Source organism: Leptonychotes weddellii, chromosome 7 (assembly GCF_054177405.1).
Source record: "Leptonychotes weddellii isolate Sample4059 chromosome 7, ASM5417740v2, whole genome shotgun sequence".
NCBI lineage: Eukaryota > Metazoa > Chordata > Mammalia > Carnivora > Phocidae > Leptonychotes > Leptonychotes weddellii.
The window spans coordinates 77827405-77849248 of NC_138375.1; the positions used below are offsets into that span (position 1 = coordinate 77827405).

The 21844-nt window shown below is 39.8% G+C and overlaps 1 protein-coding gene across 1 annotated transcript in view; it reads left to right on the top strand.

Annotated features, from left to right (window-relative positions):
- LOC145722652 (adhesion G-protein coupled receptor V1-like) overlaps positions 1-21844 on the top strand; it is a 181851-nt gene that overhangs the window by 81999 nt on the left and 78008 nt on the right. Inside the window, exon 3 of the mRNA XM_081826580.1 lies at positions 8374-8531. Coding sequence (XP_081682706.1) covers positions 8374-8531 — 158 coding nt within the window. The remainder of the gene's footprint in view (positions 1-8373; positions 8532-21844) is intronic.

Genomic DNA, 21844 nt, shown 5'->3' on the forward strand with positions numbered 1-21844 from the left:
TTGACCCAAGTCACAGTCAATAAAAGGTGTACCTAGGATTGGCTCAAATAGTCTGATTCCAGAGCCTTCTTTTTGGGCTTTCCAGAAACCCCAAAAAGTACACTCTTTTTTTGTAGGCAGTATTACCATAATCCAATAAGAGGTTTCTACCTACTCTCTTCTTCCTCCCACACTTAGACCTTCAATAGCAACATCATTTATTGTCTTTTGAGAAAAAACTTCTTTACATAATTCATAAAGGAGATCACTTTATATCCATCTGTTGTCAAGTTCAGGGCTTTCCAACTTGGGACTTTTCAATGTTCTTCTACAGCTGTGTAATCTAATCCTTCAGATATCAAAGCTTCAAGGAAAGTGAAATGTGTCATTTCCCCGTCAAAACCGGAGATTTCCCATAGAGTAGATGGAATTTTGGCCTCCATATCCTTTACTTCCAGTTTTACTTTCCTTTTCTGAAATTAATCCCTGAACTCTATCTCATTTTCCCCAGGTATCGTGGCCCATATTTCTTACCCTTTTAAACATTTATTAGGTATCCCTCACATGTTGGTAGTGCATTATGGGATTTTATAATAATTTCTTATTGTTACATTTTCTTTTTCTTGCTCCAAGATCCTTTGGGAAATGAGTTATGCTTTTTATACTTCTTATGTTTCCAGCTGTAACTGTCACATTGCAGGACATATAAAAACACTCAACAAATACTAATTAATAGTAATGTCATAGATTAGCTCTAGCAACCACCTGGTATGAACATATTACGGGTTAGATTTCTGAAACACATCTTTGATTTGCTAACCCATTACTTTGAAGATCGACATCCATAAATATTTGTTCAGTAAAAAATTCAGGATATCAGAATTGAATTGGGGTCAGCAAGAGAGCTGAGTGTTGGAGATAAGACATAACTATGTTATGTACAACCTGAGATAATGACCTTAAAATGCTTGGCATATCACCTCAACTAGTCACATTTCCCTGTTTTCTCAATAGTTAAAAGTTACCCCTGCTATTTTCAGGATTTTAAGATTAAAATTTTACTGATAGCACAAGGAAGTGTATAGTATATTTTCAACAGTATGACTGAATTCACTTAATAGTGTCTTAATGATTTGACGTCAGCATTTAGGAACATCTCTTATTGCAGTGTGCTGTAAATGTTGATGTGACTATAGTTAATACAAGGCGTAGGTAGGATTGAGCACTCATGTCTGCAGGGAATGGTCTAGAAATTTTCTCTTGGAGAATTTGCAACTTTCCCATAAAGTCGGAGGAATCTGTGGACCTCATTTCTGGGACAATATAATGTGGTTCCTGATCAGTAAACTGTGGTCAACTAAAAGTCGGATTATTGGGGCACCTGGGTGGCTCAGTTGGTTGGGCATCCAACTCTTGATTTGCGCTCAGGTCGTGAAATCAGGGTCTGCACTCAGCGGGGAGTCTGCTTCTCTCTCTCCTTCTGCACGCCCCCCCACCGCCGCGCTCATACTCTCGTACCCGCACACACTCTCTCTCCTTTCTTTTTTTTTTTTTAAAGATTTTATTTATTTATTTGACAGAGAGAAAGATAGCAAGAGCGGGAACACAAGCAGGGGGAGTGGGAGAGGGAGAAGCAGACTCCCCGCTGAGATGGGAGCCCGACGCAGAGCTCGATCCCAGGACCCTGGGATCATGACCCGAGCCGAAGGCAGACGCTTAATGACTGAGCCCCACTCTCTCTCCTTCTCTAAAATAAATAAATAAAATCTTTTTAAAAAATAAAATAAAAGTTGGATTAGCCTTCTACCAAGTGATTTTTGCCTTTTGGAGAAACCATCACCATTGCTGTCAGAATTTGTTAACCCTTAAAATATCTGTATCATCGCTAGAGTAGCTACATTCTTGCCAACATAGGCCTACATTTCTACCTTTCTCATATTTTTCATGGGCTCTAATGAAACATATACAGATGTTTTGTAAGAGTATTTGGGGAAGGAACACATGAAGGCCTACAAAGTCTTCATCAGGAAAAGGAAGTAATACTTATAACATGACACACGACCCCTAATCTCTTCTAAGCTATTACTGTTTTGAGTTTATTGAAATCTCAGATTTAAAGCACAAAAAACTGAAAACTGCATTTGCAATATTAACCTAAGATGGAAAGTACTGCTTCCTGCCTGTGATGAGGGACCAGCCTCACCTGAAGCTGCTTTCCTGCTAAAGCTTACACACTAAGGCTCTCTGTCCACGGAGCAAACATGAAGTAAAATGGAGGTTGGGGGGCACAAAAACACAAAAAATTTTTGGACATTAATCTTGTATCCCCATGTTCACCTCTATAGATCTATTTTTTAATAAATGTAGAAAAACTTACAATTTTACTATCTTCAGATACAAGAAGGATGTGATTAGTCAGAAAAAAAACCTTTTTAGCCAGCCATTCAGAGGCTTGGTGAGTAATAGGTAAGGGCAGGACACCTTCATATGTGCTAGGACAATGACATTTTCCAGTACCAAGCAATTTTATGAGAACAGAGCATTAGTACATGCAAACAATAACAAGTCAGCCTGACCTCATTCTGATTAAATTCTGAAAGGGCTTGATTCACTGGAAAATACCTGGAGCAAAGTTAGCAAGCACTGGCCAGTAGGCAGATTTCAACAGTATCACCAAGTTGTTCAGGGAACAGACTGCTCGGACTTGAGTTTCTTGGAAAAAGAAAAAAGACAAGGTCATTTGCAGAATCATGATTTTCAGAATGTTTTTCACCATCTCTAACCTTTGTTGATAACTTGGAGTCCACTATTCATCTGTGGAATTTATGTATAAATATATTTTACCTTTTTAATGAGCTAGGGATGTGGGCAACTATCTCATTCAGCAAGAGCTAATTATATATAATAAAAGGCTATTTTGGGGTGTATATATCTGACTGGAAATTTTAGTTTAATACTTGATGAGTTTAAATATCTGCTCTCTTTGAAGTATGTGAAACAGTATTGCTCCGAGATGTCCATGTTATTCTTTGCTCAATCTTTTCAGGTAATATAAGCAGAGAGATACATTTTAAGTAGGAAAAGGTGAGACTGATTCTTATTCTTTGGTCCTTTGGCTTCTTCAAAGGAGGTAGTCAATGTATCAAGTTAGAAAGCAACACTAAGCATGGTGTAGCATGAGCTCTAAAACTGGTAGACATGGCAGTGATCTTCTACTATATCTACAGTTTCCAGAAAGAAAAAGTTGGTTGAAGCAACAAATGTAGCTGTTGATGTAGGTAGATGCCATCATTCAAGAAATCTTTTTTTTTTTTAAAGATTTTATTTATTTATTTAACAGAGAGAGACACAATCAGAGAGGGAACACAAGCAGGGGGAGTGGGAGAGGGAGAAGCAGACTTCCCGCTGAGCAGGGAGCCTGATGTGGGGCTCGATTCCAGGACCCTGGGATCATGACCTGAGCCGAAGGCAGATGCTTAACGACTAAGCCATCCAGGCGCCCCTCATTCAAGAAATCCTAAGGAGACTTACCTTGTGGGAGGTTGGCACATGGGCCTGGAAGTCATAACTGTTAACTTTGTCTTATTGAGGAGAAGTACTTACAAAGAAGACCTTGGAAACAAACATTTACAGTTGACCCTTGAACCACACGGTTTGAAATGTGCGGGTCCCCTTATATACCGCCTTTTTTTTTTTTTTAGTAAATAACAGTACATACTGTAAATGTATTTTCCTTATGATTTTCTTAATAACATTTTCTTTTCTCTAGCTTACTTTATGCTAACTGTAGAGTGTAGAATACTTATCACATACAAAATATGTTAATCAACCATTTATGTTTATCAGTAAGGCTTCCAATAGGCTATCAGTAGTTAAATTTTGGAGGAGCCAAAAGTTATACGTGGATTTTTTTTAAAACAATTTTTTTTTTTAAAGATTTTATTTATTTATTTGACAGAGAGAGACACAGAGAGAGAAGGAACACAAGCGGGGGAGTGGGAGAGGGAGAAGCAGGCTTCCCACTGAGCAGGGAGCCCGATGCGGGGCTCGATCCCAGGACCCTGGGATCAGGACCTGAGCCAAAGGCAGTCACTTAATGACTGAGCCACCCAGGCACCCCTTTAAAACAATTTTTAATTAAGTAGGCTCCATACCTAAAGTGGTGCTTGAACTCACGACCTTGGCATCAAGAGTCACAGGCACTACTGATTGAGCCAGCCAGGCATCCCCAGATGTGGATTTTTTACTAGAACAGGGGGTGAGCACCTCTAACCCCTGCATTGCTCAAGGGTCATCTGTATTATTTTTTCATTAGCTAGTTCTTTTCTTGAAAGCTATGTAATCCGGATGTGACCCTGGATTTCTTCAAGTCCTCCAGTTTACCAGGGTCGACTTGTTCTTTAAAATATAATTTAGATGGACTCAGATCACAGTCTCACATACAAGGAGTTCCCAGCATCCCTCCCAGTATTTTCAGCAGTTGTAAGTGGATCTTATATCTCTCTTGGATACCTTTGCTCCTGAGTTCCTTCTTATGCTGACTTCATACAGGGAAAAAGAAATTGAAATACCCCATGCCACCCACATAATTTTTTTTTTTTTTAACGCCAAGTTTAGGTAATGTAAGTGAAAACACTTCAGTAAGTATAAAGTGCTATCTAGGGGAGGTAATAATCTTACTAAATTAGAAAGTGACATAAAGCATTGTGAATGCTCTAAGAGTAGACTGGAAGGGGGAACATGGAAGATAATGAAACAGCATCTTCTTGTCTCATCTGGCCGAAAATAGAGAAAAGGATGAAGTCCTGACAAGATTTTGAAATAAATTAGATTGTCCGTGGGTTATAATAAGAAAGGAAATTTACCCATGAAAGTTTAAAAGGGAACAGCAAAAGTTAGTCTTAGGATTGCGAGAATCCAGAAGAGTACTCAATACCAAAAGAGAGAAGGGTCACCAGAATACTTTGAAGCTGGGTGAGCTGGTAATTACAAGGAACACATTTTCCTCACCCTTTTTTAAGAAAGCAAACCCACATGGCCTTTGTCTCATTTCTCTGGTGACTGCGAGATCTGTTCTTGAAGCAAAAACTGTCACAGCTCTTGTGTGTGCAGAGCACTCAGTCTCCTCAATGCTTACATTACATTCAGTTTTTTTTTTTCTTTATTTTTAAAGTTTTATTTATTTGAGAGAGCGAGAATGAGAGAGAGAGAGAGAGTACATGACGGGGGGAGGGCTAGAGGGAGAAGCAGACTCCTCGCTGAGCAGGGAGCCCAATGCGGGACTCGATCCAGGGACTCCAGGATCATGACCCGAGCCGAACGCAGTCGCCCAACCAACTGAGCCACCCAGGCGCCCCGCGTACATTCAGTTTTTCTGAGAATTTGTTCCCAACCTTTTTTTCAGAAACCATTTCTAACGTGATATTCACAATTTCCTAACTCCACACATCACATTCATAAGATCTAATCCTCAAACTGCCTGGATGTACTATATATCTTATTCGATTAGACTGAAAGAAATTCTGGTTGGTGAGGCTTGTTATCTTTTGTTGTTGTCGTCATCTTCATCGTTGTTGTTCTTTGTTTTTTTCTTTTAAGGATAGAATATACTTCATTTATCTTGGGCACTTTTAAACCTATGTCAGAAGTTTTATTCTGTACCAGTAGAAATAACATTCAGACAATACTGATCAGAAAATTCAAGATCTATTAGCTTTAAAGGAAAAGTTAAATGAGGAGAATTTAAAAGAAGGTGTTCCTGTATGAAATATAATTTGAGGATGTGGAATGACATAGCCTCTCCACCTGCTTTCCATGGATGGGGTCATGGGAGTGTGGGGGCCCTGACTGCCCTTTTAGCCCTGTCTCATTTGCAGCTGCCTCATTTGATAGTGGTGTAGAAGAGCTGTCTGGCTCCCTCGCCCCTAAGAGAGGTAGTACATATATACGTAAGGCAGATCGCTTTTTGTTGGAGGAAGACAGGCATGGAGTCTCAGCTACGCAGAAGTGGGCGAGGGCAGGGCCGCGCGGGACAGCAGTGCTGAAGTGGCCAAGAAGGCAGGAGGTGCTGCTGCCAGGCCCAGGCAGGCTGTGGAGCCAAACCGCTCCCCATCAATGATCTGGCCCCAAGTTGACCATGTGGAGGACAAACTTTGGGCACTCTCAGCAGCCCAGTACTTGTGAGAGGCCCTGACTTGTGCAGCTCTGAAGAAACAGGAGAAAGTGGGTCACCTCTGAATTGGATAGTTTTCCTTACCTTCTCTGAAAGAATGGGCCAGCACGACCAAGTCATCGTACAAGCAGGGAGAATTGCCAAGGAGATCTTTAAGAGCTGTAGCACTTAGAGGATTCCCTTCTCTTCCCAAGAGCCGCTGGTCACGTCTCACTTCCTAGGGGTTCACTTTGCCTCTTCTATTTTTTTTTAAACAGGATAGTGTGCCATTGGTTGGGGTTCTGCTTTCGAAAGCTATCTTGTAAAGGAAAGTTTTTAGGAAAGCGCTTCAAATAGAGACATGAGAACCAAACGTGGTCAGCCCTTGGGAAATGTAGATGTTGACGGGTCAAACCTGTTTCACAGCGCTCGGTACGAAATGTTTACTACTCCCCAAGCAGGTCACAATAGATTCAGTAACCCCATTTTACAGACTGAAGTTGAATTGTGATGACACTTTTCAAGGTAAAAATAAAGCACCGAAGCCTGCTTGTGAGTTCCTTTGTCAGTGTCCATGTTGGTCTAAGCAACTTTTGTCCAGTCTTGGGCAGTGAATCCATAATTCAGATGTCAACAATTGTTTAAAGCCAGTGTGCAGAAAATGAGTGGCCAACGTGACTGCTATTTTTAGTGCAGAAATATATTCAAGATCAAAGCCATTAATGTTTGCCTGTCTTATTTAATCATATGCCTTTTACCTGGAAGATACATGTCTCCTGGCATACAGATGCGTGTACAGGGAATGATTCAGGCTTTGTGCTGTCCAAATTAAATTCTAAAAGCCAGGATATTCATCATTCTGACATCTCTTTGCAGATGCAGAATGTGTATTGAAATATCTCTTGAAATGTGTCTTGTTTACTTGAGGAATACATTTACCAGGTCATGTTAATTAGAAATAATACCTGAGTAAGGTCTTTAATAATGTATCTCTTTTTAAATGTGAAATCGAGGCACTGTTTTTCCCAGTTGCTGGAATGGCTGTTTCTCCTGATTACCTATATTTTGGATTTTGAGGTTTCCTTCTAAATAGTTTATACTTTTTCCTTGAGTTTTCTTCAGAAATCCATTACTTTCGGCTATATTGTAATCTAGGTTTATAGATATTAAAAATGGAAAAGTCAGGAAAATATATTTGAAAGAAGTCACTCCCTACTATTAAGATTTCTTGTAATTAAAAGTATTATAGTGTCATAAGTTGTAGGAGGTGTGTTCTTTATAATACTTCAGAAGCACAGTTTTAGATATTGAGAACCTATTAACAGTCCTCCATTTTGACATTTTTGACATTTCTTATGTAAAGAACAAGAGGATTTTATGGCCAATGAGTAAAAATCTCCAGTTACATCGCTGAAACCATTTTCCATTGAATTTCAGTGTTACCAAAATAAATAATGTGAGTTTACCTTGGACCTCACTGATCTAAATAAACTCCAGTAATCATAGATACAGTTGTGTAATAGAACTTCCAAAGGGAAAGTTGTCATCATTTTCAAGAGAATTAATGGTTCTTGGGAAAATGTATAACTTAGGGGCACCTGGGTGGCTCAGTCGGTTGGGCGTTTGCCTTCAGCTTGGGTCATGATCCCAGAGTCCTGGGATCGAGCCCCGAGTTGGGCTCCCTGCTCAGCGGGGAGTCTGCTTCTCCCTCTCCCTCTGCCCCTTCCCCTGTTCCTTCTCTCACTCTTTATCTCTCAAATAAATAAAATCTTAAAAAAATAAAAAAGAAGATGTATAACTTAGAAATGACAAAACTGTCTTTCACTCAAAAAACAAGCTTGTGGAAATGACAGAATGAGCCTTAGGAATCCTCAAATTTGCCTTTAAACAATGCCACCTTTTATGCAGTGCTCATTGGGACCTTGGTCTAGTAGGCCAACAAGATAGAGCTGGAAAAGTGAATGTGCACTTCTCAAATTTATTTTGCCATAACCTCTGTTAAAGTTTTCTGAGCACCTCAGGATGTACATGTTCCATTGGAACCGACTTTGTGAAGCAGTGGGTTAGATTTAATCGTGTAGCCTCTACTCAAACAAAGCTTCAATCTGGCAAACCAAAAATTTGCTTTTGCCAAAATTTCAATACAAAGCGCTAGTATAAAGTGATGACGTCACACATTCCAAATACAGAAACGTTTATATTGAAGTTGTCTGAGTTATCTCATCGCCTCTTCTCTCTTCCAGATGTTTCATCCCAAACATCTATGCGGCTCTGTTCACGGCGGCCCTTGTTCCTTTAATGTGCCTTGTGGTGGTGTTTGTGGTGTTCATCCATGCCTACCAGGTGAAGCCACAGTGGAAAGCATATGACGATGTCTTCAGAGGAAGAACAAATGCTGCAGGTTTGGAAGACACCCTATTTGTACTTTGGAGATGGGAACTTTTTAATGGTGGTAAAATGTCACTGAATAATTTTTACAAAAAGAAGGAAGGGAGGGAGGGAGGGAAGAGGGGAAGGAAGGGAAGGAGAGAAGTTAGACTCAGCTTTCATCTCTGAAGCTCTGAAGCCCTAAGTTAAGCTATGGCTCCCTAATTTCTCCCGCTTCTTGGCACTTCCTGACATGTCTCTTTCTTCAGGGCTCCATAGGTTTTATTGCCAGTTCCGGTTTTGTCCTTAAGATATTAATGTTCAAGTAAATGCCTCACAGCCTTGGGAGCTGCTTCCCCAGGCTTTCTTCAAGTGAAGCAGTAACAACCTGTGTTCAGCCTGTGAAATCTATTCGTTTCTCTCAGCTTCAGAGACTTCATCACAGACATCTTTCCCTAACGCTCATGAGTGCCATGGTTTGCATGTGGAGTTCTGATTGTGCTGACAGATGTTTAAAAACATGTGATCGGACAGCTTCATAACTGGCTACACGTCTGGTTACTTAAGAGTGCAAGTCTTTCCAGCTCAAATTGGCTTTCACTGCAGCTCATTTTTTCCCTTTGAATCATACTTAACACAGGTTTTTATGAGCTGATTCTTTGTTGTTGTTGTTGTTAGATTAGAGTCTCTTAGGAATTTTCTTAACTAGGAACAATAACCACACACCTACATAGAGAAAATTCCCTCTAAAATGCTGTGAGTGACGGGGACATTAGAATCTTGTGAGCTGGGGCTAGGGGATCCCTCTTGGGCCAATGAAGAAGTCTCTTTTCTAAAGCCAAATGTGTGAGAGGAATTTTCACATTTTAAGAGCTTTTCAAAGTTTAAGCAAGATACCATATATGAAGTCCCTTGAATAGTGTCTAATACATTATTAGCAGCTCAGTAGATACTATCACAGGATGAGAAAAGTAGACCCTCTAATGTATGAAGAGCCTTCTAGTTCCTGAAGTGGATCAGGGAACAGATTTTCCTTGAAAATCTTTGAAAAGATTTTCCTCATGATGTAAAGAGAAGGGACTTTTTGATATTAGTTTGTGGTAGTTTGTTAGGATAGCTGTAACTAGCCAGCTCTTCTCTCTTCTTTCCCATTTAAGCATGCAGTCATTGTGTGGGCAGAAATATTATTTAAGGTTATAATTAATCTTAGATTCTTCAATAAAAGAAGCAATATTCACTGTAGAAATCTTACTTTTTCATGGGACATAGAATTTATAAAAGCTGTGCTTTTACTCACCCTGGGATTCATTTTACTAAAATACGTATTCTTTTTTGAACAGAAGGTTTGTTTCTTTCCCCAAATGATAAGATTTCCTCTGTTTTCTGTATGATATAAAAGTGCCAGTGTTTGCATGTTTTCAGAAGTGATAACATAAGGGCCTAACCTGATGAGTTAATCCTTCCTTATGGCTAAATCACCTTTTGGATATACTCCATCATAGATATAGTAGATAATAATACTCTAATTATCTGAAAAACATAGCCCTCAAGCATTAAACATAATGCTAAAAGCTTCAGCACTTGTTTCTCAATGAGGGAAACCTCTTGCCATGAAATATTAATAGGAGCATTGTTCTATTGTAGCTTTTCAAATAAAAAAATTGTTATATTTCAAATTCCCCTATTGCCATGATAATTTGGTCTAATAGTCATTATTTCACACTTGGACTCTTACAGTATTTTCCTGAGTGGTCACTAGTTCTAGTCTTTTTCTTTTCCATCTCATTTTCTCAGATGTCTACATTTCACCAATGTAAAGTGGATTCCCTCACTCCAGCATTACAGCCATTCAGGTTCTCTCTCATTGCCTGAGAAAAATCCAGTTTCTTTGGCCTGCAATACAGGAGTCCCTACAGTCCACCCACCCCCAGGCCATCTTTTCATCCCCAAGTCCATTACCATTTATCCTGCATTCTGACCTTGCCACGTATTTATTTACTCTTTCCTAAAATTACCTGATCCCGTCATCTTTGCTCATCTAAGGAGACCTCTACTGTGAACACTTCATCATTAGTTGATAAAACCCATGTGTTTAGTAAGTAATGTGGACGAGAGAGAGGTGGAATGGGGTTTATTACCTTTCCATAATCTTCATTCACTCCCCACAGCTGTCCAAAATAAACCCATAATCTAAGTAAAAATGGTTTGCTGGATAAGCAGAAGTTAATTCCCCTTTCCAACAAGGTACTACTCAGTCTTTTATAGAAATTCTGGAAGTTCCCAACATGCTACCTCTTCTCTGAATTGCAGTTGCCTCTTCACAGAACCACACCAGGTAAAAATTGCTCATTTCCTCATCTGTGCCTTTGAGGCATTTTGTCCTTACAGCCATTACGGCACTTATCTTAGAATGAAGTGGTGACTTCTTTCGGTATATGTGGTTAATTTCCTTAATAAATTAGGAATTCTTGGAGGGCAAGGGCCATTTATGATTCATCTCTGTATCACATGGCCTTGTAGAGTGCTCAGTGGATAGCAGGAGCATAGTTAATATTTGTTAATATTAATTAACTATTGTTAATAGTTAATATAATAAATGAATAAATTGATAATCATAAATGCACCATAAAATCTTATAGGTTCCGATCCGTGAGCTAAATATAGCATTAAAAAGAAGAAGAATCTGTTATATCATCAAAAGTAAAAATTAGAGGATTTATCTCATTGATCTTTGAACTTTTTTTTTTAGATTTATTTATTTGAGAGAATGAGAGCGAGAGAGAGAGAGAGAGCACAAGAGGGGGTAGTGGGAGAGGGAGAAGCAGGCTCCCCGCTGAGCAGGGAGCCCGATGCAGGACTGGATCCCGGGACTCCAGAATCATGACCTCAGCTGAAGGCAGCCGCTTAACCAGCTGAGCCACCCAGGCATCCCTCCCTTTGAACGTTATTATCATTGGGGCTATAATTGTTTTCTTGACTTTTGTGATTCCCAAAAATATGTGTTCAGCTCTGACTGCTGGCCTAATCTTTTATATTTTATTTGCAACCTACTATAACACACTTCCATTTGAATATCCTCCACTTATTTCAAATTCAAGATTTCCAGAAGAAAAAAACAAAACAAAACAAAACATGTCTACTCTACCAAGGAGCATTTGATACTCTTTTTCAATCTTTTTGCTAAAATTCCATTGTATTGAAAGCGTCCAGTCAGGATGGCACTGTGAATTCATGGATTGCCCTCTGCCCTGCTCCATAGAAGCCCTTACATAGGAGTTAAAGGCAGGATATAACAAGAGAAAATATTTTTTAAAGTGAACATCTCTGTGGCTCAGAAATAGAGCAGGAACACAAAGTAGTAAACTGGACCAAAACCATGGACCCAATGTTTTCTGCATCCATAAGCCAGTGGATGCAGGAGTGGCTCAACTGCTGTGGGGGTGAATTAGGACCTAAAAGATTTGACCCAAGGCAGATGGACTGGGGCAATAGCATCTGCATGAAGGGAGCCCTAAAAAGCCCTGCTACAGTAGCCTGCGCTTTGGCTTATAGGACTTCCGCAAGTCCAAGGAGAAGGCAGACAAAGCATCTCATCAAGTACCTGGGCCCAGTTCTCTAGAGTTTGCAGACTGAATAGCTATCATATCTACATGTCACCATGGGGACAGGAAGCCCAAGACATCGAACTAGTTCCTTTGGAACAGGAGAGCTGAGTGGAGGTGCCCATAATACCATTAGACAGAAAAGGGTAGGCAGACAAAGAGAACAAGCAGTGAGACAAATGCTTTCTACTCAAGATTAGCTGCTGTTTAGAAGTTTCAAACATTGGAGGAAAACCAACAGATAGCCCTTAAAATCAACAATCAAAAAGATGAATTTAAGCCAGAAAAAATTTTAAAAAGAGAACAAACTATGAATAACTTTGATAAGTATGTTAGGATCCTTGAAAATATGGAGCAGGAATTCTCAGACTGTGGCCCTCCTGGCCCCTTACCTGTTTGCCCATTTCATCTCTTATATAATCGTGTGACCGTCACCATAAGCTAGTTGAGAACATTTTCATCACCTCAAAAAGAAACCCCACGCCTATTAGCAGGCATTCCCCATCCTTCACTTCCCTAGGCCCTAGGTAACAATTAATCAAATTTCTATCTCTATAGATATGTCTATTCTGGACATTTCCTATAATTGGATCATAGAATATGTGGTCTTTTGTGTCTGGCTTCCTTCACTTAGCATAATGTTTTCAAAGTTTGTGTGTATTATAGCAGGTATCAGAACTTTGTTGTTGTTGTTTTAACTGACAAATAATATTCCACTGTATACACACACTACATTTTGCTTATCTGTTCATCAGTTGATGGACATTTGGGTCCTTTCACCTTTTGGATATTGTGAAGAACACTGCTATGGACATTCGTGTACAAGTTTTTGTATTAACATAGGTTTTCATTTCTCTGGGGTATATACCTAGAAGTGGAATTGCTGGGTCATATGGCAGCTCTGTGTTTAATATTTTGAGGCACTGCCACACTGTTTTCCATAGTGGTTGCAGTGACCTGTTTTTGTAAGTAAATTTTTCTTGGAACTGAGCCACACCCATTTGCTTACATATATTCTATGGCTGCTCTTACAATGCAGAGTTAAGTCTATGTTGTTGCAACTAGGACCATGTGGCCTACAAGACCGAACGTATTTAATATCTGGCCATTTACAGAAAAAGTTTAACAACTGACCCTGATATAAAAAAATATTTATCCACTAAAAACATTGAAACATAAAAAACAAAAATAGATAGAAACAATATAAAAACAGGCAAATATGAAACTGAAATAATTTCAGAAATCTTGGCACTGAAAAATATACTCTTTGAAATTTTGAAATATCTTAATATTTGAGATAAACCCCAGGTGAGAAGCAGGGACGAGGAATGAATTAGAATCTGATGCTAGGACTGAGGAATTCACCAAGGTAACATACAAAAAAGAGAAAATATGAAAACTAAGGTAGGAGGTATGAGAACAGATGGCCAAAAGAAAAGAATATAAGGAATGGAGAAAAAGAAGATTTGAAAATGTAATGGTTGAGAATTTTTCAGAATTGAAAAAAAATTAACACAATTACAATAAAATAAATATCTACATTGTAAAAAGGGGGGGTAAGAGAATGCTGAAAAGTCCAGTATATTAGCAAAATATAAAGTACATTTTGAAAGTTCCTATGTCTGTATTTTTGAAAAACTGGAGAATGAGCACCTTTTCTTTGCTTCTAATATTCTATATTGTTAGAAGTGATAACAACCTCACTCCGGAGTTCAGATACCATGATGTAAGCGCATGCCACCAAGCTCTCCGCAAAACTCAGCTTCAAAGGCAACACGCAGACTGGTGCCCAGGCTCTTTTCTGCAGCCTTTTTTTCCTAAGGCAACTTAGATCGTTTATAATTTAGTTATATTTTGCCCTGCATTTTTTTTTAACTGGAGGAGCGTTTTAAGATAGATAGTATCATAAGAATGAATCAACAGCTGAAAGTAAGTTTCCTTTTCTTATAAAAGCACAGCTTCCTAGTTTTACAAATGATGCTTAAATTTTGAGTATTTGGGGTCATACATAGCCAACCATTTTTTGTTTGTTTATAAATCACTTTTAACAATGAGTCAGGTGCATTCTGAGAAGGAAAGGTCAGGGGCGCCTGGGTGGCTCAGTCGTTAAGCGTCTGCCTTCGGCTCAGGTCATGATCCCAGGGTTCTGGGATCGAGCCCCGCATCGGGGTCCCTGCTCCGCGGGAAGCCTGCTTCTCCCTCTCCCACTCCACCTGCTTGTGTTCCCTCTCTCGCTGTGTCTCTCTCTGTCAAATAAATAAAAGCTTTTAAAAAAATAAAGAAGAAGAAGGAAAGATCAATTCATAGTTTCCTTATAGCCAAGCTGTGTTTTGTGTTTAGGTAACTGGGATGATTATGATTATTTATTTACCTTTGAGTTTTAGGTTTGGTAAACAGATGTGATTAGTCAACTCCAGGATCAGACCTCTTTGAATAACGAAAGAGCTTGCATCAATCATTTTGTTAGGCCTGAAATCTTCCATATTTCTGTAGAACTGTTCTCCATACGAATCACTCTTATGCAGATTAGATGTGCCTGACAACAGGAGCAATTTTATATCAACACTGCTGTGTTATGACTGCTAAGTACCAGTCCCTTAAACCTCTGTATTTTGAGTGACTTTTTTGGTCCTACAGCCTTTAGTTTCAGAGTTCAGATCAACTCAATGAAATCTAAGGGAAAGAGGGAGACAGGGAAGGAGCTGACAGTAAATAAAATACACTCTTGTGCTGTGGTCTCCCAAAGATGGCCACTGTCAATCCCTTCCTTTTCTGAGTGTGGTCTGGGGCAGTGACTATGGCTTGGCAATCTGTGGCCCTTTAGCTGCCAGACTGCTGTGAACCACATTTTTGAAGGTCAGTGGCTCCTAATGAGACTCACTGGCCTCCTCCTCCCTTCAGTGGGGTGAGTGTGCCGTGAGGATGAGTCAGGAAAAAGGTATGTTCCCTGAACTAGATTTCAATGTCTGAAACAGCATTTTAAACAAAGCCTATAATTTGGGGGGTTGGTTTTGATCTCTGGCAATGATAAGCTTGTCTCTCCTTTTAGGCTCATTAGAATTTACTGGTTCTTTCTGAATCATCATCCAATTCCTATGTGAGGAATGATTCATGGATCAGGGAAGGAAAATTAATTTGAATAAAAAGAGGAAGTAGCTGATTATAAATCCCTTTCTTATAAAATCCCACACATATGTTTCAATATGTCATATAAAAAGGTGATGGTGGCTTGATCCAGCTATTTATATGGATAGCATTAATCTGAGGTGTGTGGAATCTCTGGTGCTATAATGACCACTTCTCTACTTGGGAGCATATTTGAGGATGAATGCTTCCATTTTTTCTGAGGCTCCATTTACTCATATTTAGAGTGAATAACAATAGTAAAATAAAGATTGCATCAAAATTATGAAAATCATTGAAAGCTTGTTAATGAATATATAATGTATCATCCCTTATACCCTAAAGTTGAGTGACTTTTTTCTCTCTGGACATTTTGAAAATTTCAAAAAGAGTTTCAAGAAACTTGGTGAAATCCAAAGGAAAAAGAGGAAAAAGAAAGAGCTTCTAGCAAATGCAGTACACTCTGTGCTGTGTTCTCCAGAGATGGCCTCTCCCTTTGCATGTGTGCTTCTCCTCATATAAAGCGGTGGAGTCTTTTTTCCCCTCCCTTGAAATCTGGGCTGGTTTTGGACTTGCTCAGACGCGTATAACGTGATTGGAGTGAGGCTGTCCCATAATGGGCCTAGCCTTTAAGAGGACTAGCACTTTCAGCTTCCTTTCTCTTGGAAGTCAGCCACCAGAAATCCAATTACTCTGGGACCACCATGGTGTTAGGAACCCCAAGCTAGTCATGCGGAGTGGCCATGTGAATAGACATGCTTGGCAAGTTGTTTCAGGCATCCCAGCTCTGATTCCAGACATGTGAGTGAAGAAGCCTTCTTGTAGGTTACAGCCTGAGGAGACATCACACAGAGCAGAAAAACTGCCCAGCCCAGACTATAGGACTGTGAGAAGTCATAACTTATCGTAAGCCACTAGGTTTTGTAGTGGCTTATTATGTAGCAATCAATAGCTGAAACACTCTGGTTCTAGAATCCTTATTATTCTCACATCAGAATTCTAAGTATGTCATTGTCACTTCAAATTTTATTGCCTGCAGAAACAGACATGGTTTATAAATAAAAATGGGGAGAAAGTTTAGGATTTTTGTTTCCTAAAGCAAAGTCGACATTGCCACTACAGCAGTAAAAGTGATCTTACCTAGTAACAGTATGTGCTTGAATAGGATCCAGAACGACCAATATAACAGGTTTCACATGTCCTTAGCAGTAAGCTGCTTGTTTGCAGTCTATTCCCAGTTCCATTGCTGAAAATAAAATAAAAAAACAATGCCTAGGGACCTAAGGAAAACCCCAGAGCTTCTCCCTAGACAATGAACAATCTCTTCCACTTGAGCTTGAAAAAGCTTTGTGAACACAGTTCAGTCTTCCCACATTTTGCCAGTGGTGGTAGGGAAAATCCAGAACATTTAAAGAAACTTTATAGATGCTCATCCTCGGCTTAGATTTTTATCTAGGACCTCAGTCTTCAAAGATTCGAATTAGAAATCTTTGAACCTGAAAGGTGATGTGTAGTCCCTGAATGTTTGCTTTCTGCAGCATTTAAAAACTTAGAACAGTAACATCAGGAGGCAGTTTCCTAAGGCCTAGGACATCCAAATAAAAAGAAAAAATAATAGAATTGAGCGAAAGCTTAAATTTCTGTTTCAACTCCTGATTTATACATATAACCAAAGAAGAAAAGGGACTGATCATTTGTAGCAAAGCGGAGTCTTTCTAGAATTCACGTTTGCTGAATATCTTTACCTCATTGACCCGTCTTTTACCTAGTCTCGTTGGATACTGACGAGGACAGGGGTAGTTCTCTATTGAGGCTATTTCAGTATGAAACTGTTAAATTCAATTTACATTTGTTTTGTAGGTGGGCAGACAGCAATGAGTACGGATAAGATACGGTTGGAAGAAAGAGTAAATGGCTGACCTACATATAAGTGGCAGGTGTAACCTATGTCCTGATGGTCATAGTCATGATCCTCAGCACCACTGACAGTTAAGCCTCACCATATGCTAGCCCCTGAGCTAAGCATTTTGTATATATTATCTCAGTCTTTACAAGAATCCTCTGAAGCAGGTATCATTATTCCGGTAATCAGACAAGAAAATCAAGGAAGTGAGAGGCTTAGAAAAGTGTCCGTGTTTTAAAGCTGTTAAATTGAGCAGCTGGGATTAGAGCCACAGGTGAGTCTCACGCTCTCCAGAACTGCCATTATTGCTAACACCAGTACTTCATCCCTTCCCATTTTGTTGTTTTGGTTTTTTTTAAAGATCGTATTTATTTGTCAGAGAGAGGGAACAATCGGGGCGAGGGCGGCAGGCAGAGGGAGAAGCAGGCTCCCCTCCGAGCAAGAAGCCTGATGCAGGGCTCCATCCCACGACCCTGGGATCATGACCTGAGCCAAAGGCAGACGCTTAACTGACTGAGCCACCCAGGCGTCCCTCCTTTCCCATTTTGTTATCAAAAGTTTCATTGATGGGTGCCTGGCTGGCTCAGTTGGTAGAGCATGTGACCCTCGATCTTGGGGTCGTGGGTTCGAGCCACAAGTTGGGTGTAGAGATTACTTCTAAAAAAAGTTTCACTGAGGGGCACCTGGGTGGCTCAGTTAGTTAAGCGTCTTCCTTTGGCTCAGGTGGTGATCCTGAGGTCCTGGGATCGAGCTCCGCATGGTGCTCCCTGCTCAGCGGGGAGTCTGCTTCTCCCTCTCCTTCTGCCCTCACGGCCCTGCCTCATGCTTAATCGCTCACTCTCTTTCGTGTTCTCTCTCTCAAATAAAAAAATAAAATCTTAAAAAAATTTCAGGATGCCTGTGTGGCTCAGTCGGTTAAGCGGCTGCCTTCGGCTCAGGTCATGATCCCAGGGTCCTGGGATCGAGTCCCTCGTTGGGCTCCCTGCTCAGTGGGGAGCCTGCTTCTCCCTCTCCCTCTGCTTGTGCTCTCTCTGTCAAATAAATAAAATCTTTAAAAAAAAAATTCATTGAGAAGACTAACATGTAAACATTAAATTAAACCTAGAAGACACAAATTCCATAAAAGTAATTATTAGAGGGGCACCTGGGTGGCTCAGTTGTTAAGCGTCTGCCTTCAGCTCGGGTCCTGATCTCAGGGTCCTGGGATTGAGCCCCACATTAGGCTCCCTGCTCAGTGGGAAGCCTGCTTCTCCCTCTCCCACTCCCCCTGCTTGTGGTCCCTCTCTCACTGTGTCTCTCTGTCAAATACATAAATAAAATCTTAAAAAAAAAAAAGTGATTATTAGACTCCATTTCCCAAAATTTGAAGTGATCTGGTCTGGTAAATTATTCCTTCAATTTCTAACTTCCAAGAAAAACTGCCCTCTCTCTCTCTGGTACTAAAATACACCTAATTGTCTTCACTATTCTCATGTAGTGCAGACATAATAATAAACTTTATAGAACTTTCAGAAGGATTCAGTGTTAATTCATATAAAGTCTTTAGTACACTCTCTGAAACATACTAAGCACTCAGTGTGTGTTGGTATTTTTATTAGCATAACAACTCTTTCAATATGTAATTGATACGGAATACAGTCAGATATGTAACTCCTTTGTCCTGTATGTTTCCTAAATATGTCTCAAATATGCCTTCCTTTTTTTTTTATTTTGTGATTATGCCAGGTGTATTAGTCAGCTTGGGCTGCCATAAAAAAATACCATAGACTGGATGGCTTAAACAATGGAAACTTATTCCTCATAGTTCGAGAGTCTGAAAAGTCCCACAGTCTGGGTGCTGGCCAGTTCAGCTCCTGACAGAAGCTCTCTTCCTGGCTTGGTATGGCCATCTTCTTGCTGTGTCCTCACATGGAAAGAGTTCTCTCCTGTCTCTTTTATAAGCACACTAATCCCATCACAAGGGTTCCACCCTCATGACTTATTACGCTTTAAGTCCCTATCTCCAAATACTATTACATTGAGGGATAGGGCTTCAACATACGACTTTTGGAGGGACACAGTTCAGTCTGTAGTGCCTGAGTCATATCCCCCATCATCTTAGACCTAGACAATTGCAACTGTCTTGATATTCTCAATACTTGTCTGTCTCCATTCCACACTGAACCACCTAAAAAGTGAAACTGATCACATCATTAAAATCATTCAATAGCAACCTCTAGACTGTAGGAGGAAAGGAAAATGCCACTACTTACCCACAGAAACTCTCTATGTATTGCAGCCATAATGTACTTGTGTTGTTGCCTACAAGTGCTGTGATTTCTGTAAATCTGGACTTAAACAACACAACTGAGTTCACTCTCACTTGCTGAGTTCATCAATTACGGTGGTCAGGGAGGAGAAGGAATGGAGTGCAAATTAATTTCCATCTTGATACATGTCATGAATAGGTGTCAGTTGGGTGTTAGTGGAAGATATGATCAGTGTGGTATACCTATGGTCAGTGTCTAAAAGCATCACAGTGGCATTGTTGCTTAGGTGTGTTGTGTACTCTTTGTGTACACGCATCTGACGTGTATATACCATTGCCATGCCTCAGTCTGACCCAGAGAATCAGTGAAACTTTCCCAGTTGTTTATAATTTTTGTACATAGGCTGAATTTCCCATATATTTCTTTGGCAGTTTTTCTGCAAAGTAATAAAAAGTTTAAATTTTAATTTTCCTGGCATTCTCCATTCTTTTAAAGGACACTCTCCGCCCCCCCCCAATCCTTCTTTATTTATCCTGGAAAATTACCAATGAGGCATTTCTTCCTTCCCCTTTGAAAGCTACATAAAAGTTATTCATGTTTATTGCTTTGATCTAAGAGCACATTCATTTATTTTTTATTTTTTATTTTATTTTATTTTAAGATTTTATTTATTTGACAGAGAGAGACACAGTGAGAGAGGGAACATAAGCAGGGGGAGTGGGAGAGGGAGAAGCAGGCTCCCCGCCGAACAGGGAGCCCGATGCGGGCCTTGATCCCAGGGTCCTGAGCCGAAGGCAGACGCTTAACGACTGAGCCACCCAGGCGCCCTCATTTCTTTTTTAAATGGATGACTGAAGTCAACTGTTGGCTGATGAAAATAAAATTTCTGATTTTTTTTTAATGTGTCTCTCTCAAATCTGTATCCAGACCGCTGTCAAACTCTACTAGAGAGTGTAAAAATCAGTTTTTCAAGGCTGTTTTATCTTGGAATATTTATGGCATCGAAAACCTTATGCTCTATAAGCCACCTCATTTGGTGTCATTGTAGTGATCTTGTAATATACCATGACTCTCTCGAGTCAGCCAAATCCCAAAATCTTCGGTATAAATTCCATTCTCGATTTGCAACTTTTCCCTGTACTATTCATTGCCATTCTCATTATTTAGAGAGAGTTCCAATTTATGATTCAGTACCTACACAGTTCTTTAAAATATATATAGTTACAAAGTAACTGCTTGATCACACATAATCAACTGCTGCAATATTAAAGAGAAGATGCAGAAATAAAGGAAAACAGGGTTGCTAGAATTAAGGAAATAGGAAGTGGCGATGGGTAATCTGGGGAATTAGGAAATGCATCATAAATTTATTTAAAAATATATAATTGGCACAATGTCTGGATCATAATGCCATACTTAATAGTTTACGTATTATAAAACCCAGGAAGTTGAAAATGACATCTTTGTAAGTTGTTTCCTTTCTGAAGGAAAGTATACCATCACCATATCAAAAGTGAAATTTGAGTTTCATTGGGCCAGAAGGCAGTAACAAACTTGGTCTGATCGTTTCACAAAAGTCCTCTTCCAGTTACCTTATCATAAGTGAAATGGCCTGCCTCATAAAAGATCACTTTCCTTACAACCAGTTCCAAGAGGTCACTCCTTCCAATTAATAGGATTTCAAAAATATTTGTGCTCCCTTCCGTAAGGTTACTATGTCCCTGGGTAACGATTTTTCCTATTTTTAAATCTGTGCTTCTTGCTTACACCACCCTTTCCCTATTCACGTTCCTATGGTTCCCATTTCTCAGGCTAGCTGCCCTTCCTGGATCAGTTTCCCTCTCCACATCTCTCTCTGAACACAATCTCTGTCTCTCTAACCCAGTTCCTCACTCCTCCTTGTTCTTTATTCTCACTCTGACCTCCTTTCCCTTGACCCTGTGATGGGACCGTCCAAGAATATTTTCACTAGCTCTTTTGATTTCTTCACCAACTTGGCTCCCTCCTTAAGTGACTTTGCCAGTCACCAGTTTAGTCTGTTCCACACAATTCTCTTCCTTTTATTAATGAATTAGTGCTATACTGTAATGGATACTAGTTTATTCTAAGTAACCTTAACTGAGCCACATCTGCTTCTCAAAAATCCTTTGGATTATCTTTCAATGATTCTTAGGTAATCTTTGAAACAGATTTCACTGCCCTTAAATTTTGCGCTTATTACCTTCTAGTCTCACTCTTCAAAGTATGAAAACAACATGATGTTGTCTCACTCACCTGTCCTTATTTTTTACCTGATCATTTATCTTTGTCTCTCTTCTTTGCCACTTTCCTGCCATTTTTTTTTTTAAGATTTTATTTGTTTATTCAACAGAAAGAGAGCATAAGCAGGGAGAGCTGCAGAGGGAGAGGGAGAAGCAGGCTCCCCGCTGAACAGGGAGCGTGATGCGGGGTTCGATCCCAAGACCCTGGG